Below are 13962 nucleotides of genomic sequence, written 5' to 3'. Positions count from 1 at the left end.
ATTTTTTTCCACTATAAATAATAAAGTTCGCATATTTAGTTGATTTATGCAAAATTGCACCTTGATTTACAATTCATTTGGGAACAAAACTTAAATTTCAGATTCTTTTTTAAAAATTTCTTTCTCAAAAATATTTCTGTAAGGTACAAATAAGAAAGCATATTTATAATTTGTTTTGTATTGGTTATCTTAGAATTAGGCTCTAACCTCTCAAATCACAGTTACAGCAAAGGACAATCTTAGCAGATTGCTTGGAAACCTCTAGAGGAAGTATTATTTAATCAGGATTTCCTAGTTTGACAGAATTTATTGGTATTTATTTTACAGTGTTGTGTTAGCCCTGACAGAACTGCAGCAGAAACCAGGCAAGTGTCTAACCAATGTGCTGTGCAGAAGCCAAACCTCTAGAAGTTCCTGTTCCCAGCAACCTGGCTCCTGGCTTGAACAACTCCAAGACCCCTCTGTCAGTTGACTGAGAATACCAGTCCCACTATTCAGAAGTTTTTACTTTTCTCCTCTGAATTGGAAAAAATAAAGTTTCAAAGTCTTGTAATCACCTATGAAATAGATTAACTCCTCTTTGGCATTTTCATATTACTCTTGGAGAGATTTCTGAAAATTGTATTTTCCCAGTTCCTAAATGTCATTGGTGAAATAATTGGTTTCTAAAGGTCAGAAAGGCCACTTCGTCTGTTAGTGAATATGCCGTAAGTGAAATAGCAATAACAACTGTTATCAGTTTAAAAACAGACTAACTGGCAGCACACTTAAACCCGTATTTTGCTTCCTGGGAATGTGTATATTGATGGTAAACCTGAATTACTGGACCTCTAGCTCACTAGGGCTGTTAATTAACTTTAAAAGCCTTTCAGAATTGCAAAGTGTAGGGAAAAAAAGTGCTCATTTCCAGCACACAACCTTTTATTTTTTTAGGGAGTACTTTATTTCCTTTTGAAAGATCAAGTCTGGCTTTGCTGGATGGGGTTCCATAGGAGCCACTGGACTAGTAGTGCATTTCTCTTTCTGTAGTAAAACAAATCCTCTTTACCCAAGGGCACATGACTCAGGAATTACCCATGTGAGTTCACATCACACTCCTGCAGTATATACATATATATATTCCCCCAGCAATATCACAGTGCCACAGCCTCTTCCCAGGCCATTCTCCCTCTCCCTAACAGCCAGTTGCTACATCTTACTTCCAAATACAAAGGCAATACAAAATATTTCCATCATATCTGATTTCTAAGGATATTTATTGTCAGTGTTCCTGTTTCACCTGAATTAAACTGCCCTCTCAGCCTCACTGCCTCAAACACCCAGAATTTATATGTGTGTATGCATATATATATTTAAACGCTTAGTGTATGACTACATATGTATCTATATACACATACACACGCACACCCTTCAAGGCAGCCCGTACTGTATTAAACACCTAAGAGAACAGGAGTATTTCAGAGTGCTTTCAAAACAGCAGGAATGACATGAACTAATGACATGAGCTAACAGAACTTCTGTGCTTTGCAATACCTAGTTAGTATAAAACTGAAATGTGACTTTCAATGATCAAAACATATGCTTGAAGCACTCCAACAATACTTTAAAGTTTTAATTTATGACAACAAAATATTAGATCAGGTAAAGAGAAAATAATGTCTTACTAAGTCACCCTTTTCTCCTCCATCTCCTTCTGCTCCAGGTGCACCCTACATCAAAAAAAGACATACTGTCAGCCTTCAGATTTGGTCAATGTAATGTACTGCAGCATTTGGTAGTGTGACTTGAAAGTACCATGATCTCTAACAAAACTTACTTGTTCACCCTTAGGTCCTGGTTCACCCACCGAACCCTATAAGGTTAAAAAATAAAATAAATAAATAAATAAATATTAAGAAAATCAGGATTTGAATCTGCAGGTTCCAAAGCATACTAAGTTATTTTCAATCCTCCCTACCATCTAGCAGTAATGCAAGAGACCTTTAAAGCTGAAAATTTTTAAGAATGACAATGAAAGCACTTAAATCTCACTATATAATTAAGGTGACTGACTGAAGGCAAGTAATAGCATGGAACGTAAAATCCACTGCAATACACAGATTCTGACTATCAAACAGTCTATCTCCCCTTTACACGGCAGATGCTCTTGCAGCTGCCACAAGACTGCTCGGCAAATTGGTTAGGAGTTATCAGTAAAAAATCCAGTATCACTTTTTCTAGCTCTATTAAGTATTCTGTATGGCTGTAGGCCATACTAGACATGTGAACGTGGGATAAGCTCAGAGACATCCACAGATTCAGTCACAATTTTGTCTTGCTTGCTCTTTTAATTCTCAACATTTTTTGTTTAGAATTTCGACCACTACAGTCAAACCTGGATGGCTTATATCTTAAACTTGATTTTTTTTTTTAAAACAAAACAATATTACCGTGTTTAATCTTAGAATCCTGTAACTAAACATACCTGTGTAGACAGGCAGGAACCAGAGGAATAAATTAATGACCTGATTCATTTCAAACATACATAATTTGTTTCTACAGTAAAAGTATTTAATTTGTAGAACAGCATATTATTTAAGAAAATCTTGGTATTTTTGCTCTGTTAGAAAACAAATTGCACCATCCTTAAATGTTCTTTGTAGTCTGTGCATATTCAATCATATACATTCCAAAAGAACTAAAACCGTACATTTAAAAAAATTTCTAAAACAGAAATACAGCATTTTCTCTTCCATTTCAGAGATCCATTTAATTCACATAAGATAGAGGCACAAAAACTGGTGTAACATCTACAATTTAATGAATTCAGTTTTGTTTTCATGTTCATTAGAATCATTATTCTTCATAGAATCATTCAATGAATGATCAATTATTCATCATAGAATCATTATTCTATCCTCTGCAATAAGCAATAGAGCAAACCTTGCCATCAAACTTTGTTCAGCCTCACTTTAACAACATCATTTTTCAATAAAACCACTTCTGCTGATACCTTTGGTGGTGGTTCTTTAAGCTCTCTAAATCTCCCCTGCAACAACTTGGCATAGTCAGCAGGATGGCAAGTATTATCAGTGATTACTTACAGAGGCATGGAGTAAGTCCAAGTCCCAAACTCTCACAGGAATGGACTTGCAAACATTGGCATGACTGGGGTGGCATTGAAGGACAATTAAAATTAGTGAGAGGAAATGCTAAAGATGGTAAAAGAAAGGGAATTATTTGTGAGATGTTAGGCACCTGCCAGTATAGGAAACATAATAACAGAAAGAAATAAGATCTAAGAGATTAAATAGAAGGCAGGAAGGCAGTTGAGATATTACTGTCCTTACAAATTGAGCAGCTACAGAAAGTTACAGGAAGAAAAGGAGAAAAGCAGAATTTGGAAGAAAAGTTTGATATGGTGCTCATGAAGGCTCTGCATCCTCCCATGCAAATGAGGAAACTAACAGTGTCCCCAGAGGACTAGGATGGTGGTATGTGGCATGATCCTGATAATTACAATGAGGGAAACTATGCCCCTCCCCATTCCCCTCAGAACCCCCTGAACGTGAGGCTAGACCCATCACTAAAACAGAACACTCTGAAAGACCTCGGGGTGGTGCTCCACGATATACTACACGAACCACTCCCTGGGATCCATTGCAATTAGCAAACTTAGAAGAGAAAACCGGCAGAAAGCCAGGTGAAACAAACTGAATATTCATGGCATGTCTTCTTGAGCAGTGGCAACCAAATAATGTTCAGTGGAGACAAAGCAAATGGTTATTGAGGTCCAGGAGTCTTCTTAAACCTAGGACCCGACCAAGCAAAGGAATCCCATTCTATCACCTATAGGATAGCTCATTGGGCAGGGGAAGTAATTGTCTTGGAATGAGATGAACCTTCTATAATTCCCATTTGTTCCCTAAGCAAGCTTTCCATTGCTGTCACAAAAGCTGCTCGCATGCAAACTATGCACAGACAGGGAGAGAAGCTGGTGATACCTCAGTATCTGCCACATTAGATTATGCTATATTAAAGCCACTAAATGAAGGAGGCACTTGTATTTTGATTCCAGTTGGTCCTTGACAACAACTGGTGAAATTCCTGTTAGATATGGGAGCAAAAATTTCAATACTAACACAATAGGATGCCAAGAAGCTGGGTTGGCAAAGAATTAAAGTCACCACATTGAACAGAGCACTGCAAAATTTAATTTATGGCTCCAATCCGATCCCTATGTGGTTTAAAAGCACAATCAAAATATTCTGGGTTTCAGTGTTTTGACCAGACAAAACTGGCACTTGCCAGATGGCAGTGTGTGGTCCTTTGGTTCAAGTACTGACCCCAAACCTGGCAGAAATAGGGAGGGTACAGTATGTGCATTCCACACAGCTCCTGCACTCCCCAGTTCAAAAATGTACCAGCATCCAATTTCTGCTGTGGCACGAAATGGAATTTCTGACATAATAGCAGACTTGGAAAAAAGGCATGTTATTTCCAGAACCCACTCCACATACAGTTCACCTGTCCGGCCACTCCGAAAGCCCGATGGGAGACGGCACCTGACAACAGATCATGCCAGCACGGCTTCACTAACGGCTGCAGCACCCAGTATTGCAAGTTTAACAGCCATGCTACAAGCAACCACACACCCATGGGTAGCGGTACAAGACATGAAAGGTATGTTCTTTATGGTCCCTTTACAGGAGAAGGACAAGGAGAAATTTGATTTCACTTGGGAAGGTATACAATATACCTTTAACAGACTCCCACAGGAGTATAAATATTCACTTATGATGGCTCATGCTGCATTTGCTGAACTTCTACAGTCAGCCTCACCTCCTTCAGGATGTAAAACTGTACCAATACATAGATGATACTCTGATCAGAGACACCTCCCCTCAAAGAGTGGGGGAGCAGCAGCAGCAAGGTAGCAAGCACTATATAAAGCAAAAGTTGAGATTTTACCCGAAAAATTTCAAGGACCAAGTAGAGAAGTAAAATGTGTAGGTACCTGGTAGATTGCAGATAGTACAGCAATTCCACTGGACACCCTAAGTAAAACGGAAAAATTGCAGATACCCCAATCTAGGAAAGAAGTGCAACAGCTTATGGATACTTTAGGGTACTGGAGGAAACACGTACCTAGATTTCCTATCATTGCTCACCCACAGCACTCACTTTTACAAAAAGGAAAACCATGGAAATGGAAGCCAGAACATGAAGAGGCAGCTTAATACAGGAATTAAAGACATATTAGTCACTGGGGCCAGTACACCCCCATGACCCTATTATAGCAGAATGGGGTTTTGCAGAACATGACACTTACTGCAATCTACTCTAAACTGGCTGAACAGGCCAAAAAGGCTTTTAATGTTTAGCTCAACCACATTTAAAGAGACAGAACAAAGAGATTCTGAGTGGGACAAAGAGACTTTTGTCCTTAGTCTGAGCAGTTCAACAGGCAGAGAGAATACACCAGGGACAACATTTCCAGACTAGAGGGCCGTTTAGTTTGCTACAAACACTTCTGAAAGGATCTGCTCCCCCAGAAGGAATTGCACAGAAACCCACCACCAGGAAATGGTATGCTACCTGATAGGAATAGCAGACAAAATACAATTGACTTAAGGACATACAAAATTACCCCCATTACAAATGCCTGTAAACACCAGCCTATAAGCACTAAACCAGCCATTCAAACCTTCTCTAATTCTAAATGCATCTCCCCTCACTGAGACAACATTGACTGAAGGCATTTGGTTTACCAGTACAGAAAATAAATGGTAGACAGTGGTCTAAGGCCACTGCATTAGAGATTACCACCAGCAAGCAAGTTAATAGAAGAAAGTGAAGGTAGTGCACAAGTAAGAAAATTAAGGGCAGTTGTTTTAGCAGCACAAAATGGATCAAAAGTCATTTATGTTGACTCCTATGCCTTGTGGGCAGGCACTACACAATGACTTTGTCAATGGGAAGCATTAAATCAGAAAGTAAATAGATCTCCAGTTTGGAGAACTGAAGATTGGCAATTATTAGACACAGCTAGACAAGCTCCATTTAAACTAGGATGGGTAAAAGCCCATATTAAAAAATGACCAGGCAGCTACAAAATGGAATCAACAAGCAGATGAATTAGGGGAATGAAAACAGGAGACATGCCAGAAACCGAATGGTACCAGCTGGGAGAATGGTTGCATCAGAAATTAGGCCATTCAGGCTGAGAAGCACTTTGTTTTGCTGCTTAAAGCCGAGGTTGGCCTCTAGACAGGAAAACACATCAAATCATCGGTACAGAATGCCCCCAGTGTAAACTGAAATTGCAAATGGATCACCCTGTTAAAGCACCACCCCTACATCTCAATAAAGGAGTAAATAAATAAATAAATGGTCAACGAGGCAAACTGATTACACTGGACCCTTTAAACCCTCCTCAGCATATCAGTACATCCTCATGGGAATAGAAGTTTGCTTGGACTTAATTATGGCAACTAAGTGTTGGAAAGCTAATGGTCAGAACACCATCAGGGGATTATCCTCTTGGTTTTCAAGTCTACCACCCCCTGATGTCATCCAAAGTGACAATGGCTCACATTTTTCCAGCGAAGTAGTGCAGGAATGGACAAAGCAGGAAGACATTACATGGCTATTCCATACCTTCCACTATATCCTATCAAACAGGATAGTAGAAAGAGCAACTGGTCTATTAAAAAGGAGTCTTAAACCACACAAGCCCCACTGGGATACTTGATTGCCTGAAGTGATTCACCAATGGAATAACCAATACAGACTAACAGGGAGCCCATGCATTTTTTCTGTCAGCACCTTATGGAGCACGTCCATTGGATGTAATCCCATTGTGCTTCAGCTGGGGCAACCCATTATGGTAGACTTACCACAAACTGGCACTGTCCCAGTGATGCTAACAAAACCCTGTGGACCTCTGGCCTGGGAAGCAGAAGACAGTAGTGGAGCTAAGCGTCCTATCCACTAATGAGAAGGGGTCCAGAAAAATCTTGCTGAGACTTGTATTGTGTTTTCTTTTCAGGAACAATACCATGAATGATACCAGCACCCCTCCCCTGGAGATCAGGTTAACTATCGGAGGATTCCTTGCCCTTCTCACAGGATTAATGTAGAGAAATGGATGAAATTCCATACCTACCACCAACAAGCCCGGTGCACAGGATGGAAACCTCCAATTCTTTTGTTTATGTTAATCAATACTGTAACTACAGTATTCTTTACCATAGATGTTTAAAATTGATGGGAATACAGGAATATCGGGAAAACGAAGACAAAACCTAACAATGACAATCACGGGTAATAACACCATGGTAAAAGCAAATGAAAGTCACCTTATTTTTGCTACACCAGGTGACAAAATCTCTATTGAATGTAACAAATTATTCAAAGGGAAGCACCCACATGGTCATCAAAAGGACAAATCAAACTTAATCAAATGGTAAAGCAAACTGTTTCCCCCACCCCAACTGTATAGTTTCCTCTTTAATGACACCACTATTGAAGCAGTATGCCTGTGGACAAATACAGGGAAAGATAACAGAAATGGACTATCCTTAAAGGTCATGCTAACACCTACTCCCAGCCCTCACAGTACACCAACAGCTACCCCTACTACCTATTAAGCCACTCGCTATTTTATTACTCTCGTAACTGACCAAACTACATATTCACTGATTTCTGAAATTGGACCCTCTGCTATTAAATATACAGGCCAGCAACACGGGCTATTTAATCCATAATGGTCCCTCAAATGAGTGGAACTATCGAGGCAGGTTAATGTCTCTGTGGTTAAACCTAACTGACCAGCAGTCCTAAGTTGCATGGGCAAACCTCTGTCTCCCCAAAACAAAAAGATGTGACTGGCATCCAGGGAAAAGAATTAGGAGTATTAAACAGCATAGACGCTGAAGTTTCAGCAAACAAATTAAGCTCAGCAACAAGTGAGTTGCATAAACTTGAACATCCATTTTATCTTCTTTGCTGGCACTGGGAACTAGTCAATGGCTCTTACCTGATATATTGCCTAAAGGGAAAAGAGTTAATGATAAGGACCACCAACTAATTGTATGCACTTAGCATTGTCCAGAATCATGTCTTTCTAGCTCTCAGCTGCATCCAAGCTCACTTAGGGGTGCAATGATGATACCTCGCCCACTGAGACTCAAAAGGTGATTTGGGAAAATGCAACTCAATTCAAAAAGCATTTCTGGTCTTGGTGGTATCTAGTCAATCTCATTTACAACCCCACTGATAGTAAAGCCACAGCTTCTGTTTAAACAATACACAATGCTTCGGTATATGTCATATACCTAATCATTGCACTGGGATTAAATCATGATGGAACTGTCCTCTACCTGTTAGAACATAAAGTATGTGCCCAACAAAATGGGAAAAAGTGTCAAACCATGGATGTGATGTGTTGTATGGGAACAACAAGGATTCATTTGTGAAAGTAATACCATTAAGGCTCAAGACATTTGCCTTGACACTGAACAAAATGTCATTCATATTCAGCCCCTGTCACATCCCACTAATTGTTACAATCTAGCTACACATTATCAAAATTTATTACCTAACCCCAGTGGAGTAAATCTCATATTGGTAAGAAAACTGTTGCAACATGATTACTTGTGACAATTGCTAAAACTAACTCAAAACAACTGCCAAAGAATCCAAATTACTATCTATCAAGATGCAGAGAAGATATACTACATCCTAGAAAGAGTGAAGAAAGACAGAGAACATTACTGGTGGGAAACTTTTCTTGGACGTTCACCAACAGCAACTGGAGCTTTGAATTTGATGTTATATATAGGTGTAGTTTTGTTAGTTCTGACTTTATTGTGTTTATTGCTTATAAGCATTCTATACAGCAAAGTTTGGCAAATAATGAAACAAATTGTGTTAACCCAATATGTAAAATATATGCAATCAACTGATTCTGTATGTGTTAGATAATTTGCATTAATAGTAACACATAAACTAAGCAACTCATCACATAATTGTACCCTTACCACTGATCTGCAATATGCCACATATTTATGACATAGAGACAAGAGGTAACTGCACTACCACCCTATGAGCTGAAAGACTGGATTGACTGTAGTCACAGGGTGGAGTGTGACAGATGCATCTGACTCCTTGACCAAACTAGTGGCAGTGTGGTTCGGGCTGCAAAGGAGGTAAAGACCTAGGCCATAACCAGGCTAAGAACTTCTCCAGTTCCAACCTGTTCTCTGAAAATCCACACAGAAATAGGGTGACACGGTGAGCATTGATGCATATGGGCTTGGGAATGGGAATACCGACCACGGGGTTAGCACATGACTAGCAGGTGATTCTTCTGAGACTCATTTGTCAGGGAACAAGGAAAGCTGTGGGTCCAAGGAGTCACATGCCTACCTTTTCCATCACATGTAATTTGACTGCTAGCCAGCCACTTTTTTCCATAAATATGACAGCCTGAGTGAGCCTTTTTTTCAGCTCTCCCTGCCAGGCAGTTGGCTGCAGGGCAGTGACCTCCCCTTGAGATGGGACACATCTGAAGGTTCTGCCTCAAGGCTGAGAGACCCCTTGCTGACTGCAGATCTTCAGTAAGTGACCGATATCACGCATAAGCTTGCATTATAGTGCACTAAAATTTTGTATTGGTAACTTTGATTTTGTGTCAGTAAGTATGAATCATTATTATATCCTCTGCAATAAGCAACAGACTGAACTGTGCCATCAAACTGTTAAGTCGCACTTTTACAACATCTTACTTCAGTAAAACCACTTCTGCCAGTATCTTTGGTGGTGGTTCTCTAAGCAGTCAAAATTGCCCACAAGTGTCTAGATGCCAGCAGAGAGCACCTAATATCTAGCAGCTGTGGGATCAAGAATGGCTACTCAAATACGGTTTTTTGTAAATTCGACTTGGCTTCTGGTTGCTATTTGCATCAACACTTATCATGCATATATGGGCTTCACAACAGAACTTTATAGGATCCCTGCATACAAAACAATGAAGTTTTGAAATCAGGAAGGGAAGAAAGATTAATTCAGTCTGGAACTTATTGACAGCAGTAGTTGATCCAAAGACTAGGGTTAACAGGCTACAGAGATACCTGTTTCTAAACCCTGACAAGAATGTTTGGCTCTGCATAAAAAAGATGTAGTTGCAAGTTGAATATGGAAGAGAAAGGATAAAGCAGCTCCAGGCTTGTGACTTGGAATACATACTGCAAATCAGTGCTACTGGCAAAGCTGCAGCCATGTTAAGCCAGCCTCTATGCAACTAAAGAGAAAAAAAAAAATGAATCAAGAGTACAGGCAGACATTTCAAACAGGAAAGCTAAAAAGCAATCACAGGATGAGGTAATTGCTAGCATAGCTCTTTGGACTTCAATATATTTGCACAGAGCATTAAACTGACCGTAGTATTTAAAAAAAACCTCCAGGCATAAGATACTGTGATCTGCCAGTTACATAAGCAGAGAACTCCTGGCTGTAACCCGAAACTCACTGGGTCTATTTACAGCATCTACATTCTGCTCTTACCCTAGAGGTCTAGACCCTTTATGCAGTAAATGAGGAAAATCAGGCACCTTCAGAGGGAGACTGTCAGCACTGCAACAAGTACTAGTTATTTTCCTTCCAGATTTGCTTCCTCAGGTACCTTCAGTCTCCTTCTGGAGAAGTCTAAAGTATGAATCATTACCAATCTAACAAAAAGAGACCACTTTATGTCAATACTTATATTTGACTGGAAACATACGATCCTGACCTATGCATTAAAAAAAAACAAAACCCAAACATGTGAAAAAATACCTCAACGAAGACTTAGACACTTGTTTTTTGATACCTGAGCAGCTTTTAAAAATTGCCAAAAACAACTGCAAGCCCTGTCTAGCTAGCCTAAAATATATACTAGGAGCACACCAGGGGTTGTTCAACTCCTCTGTTCAACTAAAAGCATCTACAGCAGCAGCATCCATGTCTGACTAACAGTCCTATACTTCCTTGATTGTCAATGGAAAGTAAGAGGCACTTCACAAGTGCAATTCATTTAATACTGAAGCAGACAGCTTAAGTAAGAAGGATGAAGCACAGTGCAGAACTGACTATTTCTATAACAAAGATATCTGACGTTTGGCAAGTGAATTCCATCCTCTGTAGCCTCTTCTAAGCAAGAGAAAATAATGTATAAAATCAAAAATGTTCCTTTGTCTTCACTGACATTTATTCAGCAAAGCAAGATATTTTCTGCAGGTATGCAAGATCCCCAGTGCACAGTTCTTCCCTCCTAACAAAATACTAGAAGAGGTATTTATATCCTGCAATTGTGTGTACATGCATAGGTGTCTCAATAACTGTATTAGCCTGTGCATTTCCATAGCAGGTCCTAAGATGTATGTAAAAGGCATTATATCTACTGTAGACTAGGGCTGAAGTTCCAAAGCTTCCAGGCTGAAGTTCCAAAGTGACCAGAGACCCTGATTCACAGTTTTAGATCTAGTCACGTCAATGATTTACAATATGATTTAGGCCTTTAAATGATTCAGACTCCAAAAAAAAAATTATTTACACCATTGATCTTCTTTCAGTCCCTTAAATAACAGAGTCAAGATTTTTCCTGTATTTTATATATATTTGTATATCCTGTATATAAATATTTTATGACCTACAAGTAGTTAATGGGCACCTAGAGCACCGCTTTCAAGCGGCTAACAGATCTACACACAAAACAAGAAACCAGACATTAATTCATGTAAAAACTGAAAACAGTGCTCAAATTTTTGTATTTACTTCTGACAACTGACATATTTACTTCTGACATCAAACTGCAGTCTGCCTGTATAAGTGCATTTCTTACCCGGTCACCCTTACTACCAGGTAGGCCTGGAGGACCTGGCAGTCCAGGAAGTCCAATATCACCCTGGGGACCCTGTGAAAATAAGTCAAGGATGTAAAGTTACCCAATTTGCTTTAGAATTAATGGCTAAGGGTCATACCCTGACAAGCAGATGGCACAGAATCTTATTCCCAGAACAGTCCTAACTTGCTGAAAGAGGATTATCTCATGAAAAGAGAGCTGATCCAAGATACAGCCCTTTAAACAGTGTCTTATTATGATTGACAAACACAACAGAAATGGCTTACAGGGCTTTACACCCTCCAGTCCCTCAACAACAGTCTGGTTCTCTTAAAAATACTTCTTGAGATCTTGCTCTCTACGATTTGTACATTCCTCTGTAACAGCAGGCTCTTTCAGCCAAAACCTCCCCAGCTATGCTTCCGACTGTTACTGTGTAAATACTGCTGGAGCACTGGTAAAAGGTGGCATTCATAATCTGCTCCATTCATTAGTTTCACATAGCTGTTAGCAGAAAGCCAGTCTTTCACTGCTCCTGTTCCCCAAGTACACACAGCCCACACAGGAGTCTGGAGCCCAGCTTTGCACATCACAGGATTTATGGGTTTTGAAACAGAAAAAAAGGTCTCACACACTTCCACGTAATTTAAACCAACATTTTCTAACATTAGCACAGTCACAGAGGACTAAAAAAGAAACTCAGCAATCACTCGGTTCACCATTATTTTCAGTTCCCTGCATGGACAAATGAGTAAGTGTAGTTCCAGATGATACCATAGCTCCTTGAAAGTAAACACAAGCATTGAATATGGAAATAAACTGCTTACCCATTTCCCTGGTAAACCTGGAGGACCTGCAGGACCTGGCTCCCCTCTGCTACCCTTATAGGAAACACAAAGACATCATTACTTCCTGAAATACTTCCTTTGAATAAAGAAAAAGGGTTATTTTCCTAATGTTTAGTGAATTACACTCTAGCAGCTGGTTTAATCAAGACTTCTGTTTATTAGTGCAAAAATATCACATGCATTAAAAACAATAAAACTTCCTGAGAAGTGTAAACATTTTTAGTTAACAATGGCATAAAATATTTAGTTGGCATTAAATGATTCAATTAATTCATTCTGATGAATGATTATGCACAATCAAGCCCCCTTCATGGGACTGCACGTGAGTCACCCGTCACAAACACATTTACTTCACTAAGGCAATTCTGACAGGCTTGCTTAGCGGTAGTCTTGTACTTAGTTTCATCAACTCCAACATGACCACATACTTAAAAGCCCATGATCCCACATGAACAACGGACAAATGTGAAAAGCGTGTGCAGAAGTCATACTTAATAAACTCACTTAGGTTAAAAAAAAAGAGAACTCTAGACTGTTATAGGGAAGGGTGACCTTTAAAAATCCCCATTCATAATAGTGATATTTATAAATACACTTTTCACTGGATTTTTACTTTGTATCTTCACTTCAAATATGTTTATCCATTCAGACCACCATATTCACATTAGTGGTATAACTCCCTCTCTTAATGCAGCCATTTGAATATATACTTGGGGTAAACCTGACATCAAGTCAAATTTTCAAAGATTTTAAACCATTTGCAAACTGAGGTATCTTTCTCAAAAGGGTTTTGTCTCATGACTAAACCTTTCAGAACAGCTCAAGAAGTTTCATACATTTACTCTCACCTGTACAGAGAGATACCTACACAGTTAAATCACTGTCCTACCACCAGTCTTACTGGAAACACTTTTCTGACTTCCACTGTGTGAATACCTAAGAGGTACTTGCTATAAAAGACTGGTATAGCATTTAACATTGTAATATGTCAAGAATTTGAGTTATTAGGTATATAAGTAGATAACCTGTTATATATAACTTAGAAAATTTTGGGTAAAAGCAGATCTAAGCATTCTAATGCTGTATACAACGCATAATTTTAAATATAGATATTTTCTTCATAATAATAAAAATATTGTGAAATATTGTGACATACTGAACAATAAAAGGGGATGGCAGACATGGCCTTTTATACCAGGTCATAAATGAATGACAACTTCTCACACAAGCTTAGGAAAACTAACTCTACAA

At 39.1% G+C, this 13962-nt stretch overlaps 1 protein-coding gene across 2 annotated transcripts in view; it reads right to left on the bottom strand.

Annotated features, from left to right (window-relative positions):
• The window catches only part of COL9A1 (collagen type IX alpha 1 chain), a 96476-nt gene that overhangs the window by 13308 nt on the left and 69206 nt on the right, over nt 1–13962 (bottom strand). For both annotated transcript variants that reach the window (XM_080388842.1, XM_080388841.1), the window contains 4 exons: nt 12691–12744; nt 11864–11935; nt 1817–1852; nt 1665–1709 (listed from right to left, as the gene is read on the bottom strand). In XM_080388842.1, coding sequence (XP_080244968.1) covers nt 1665–1709; nt 1817–1852; nt 11864–11935; nt 12691–12744 — 207 coding nt within the window. The remainder of the gene's footprint in view (nt 1–1664; nt 1710–1816; nt 1853–11863; nt 11936–12690; nt 12745–13962) is intronic.

The sequence above is a fragment of the Falco punctatus genome (assembly GCF_963210335.1).
Source record: "Falco punctatus genome assembly, chromosome: 5".
Lineage (NCBI taxonomy): Eukaryota > Metazoa > Chordata > Aves > Falconiformes > Falconidae > Falco > Falco punctatus.
This window is presented reverse-complemented; position numbering and strand designations above follow the sequence as displayed.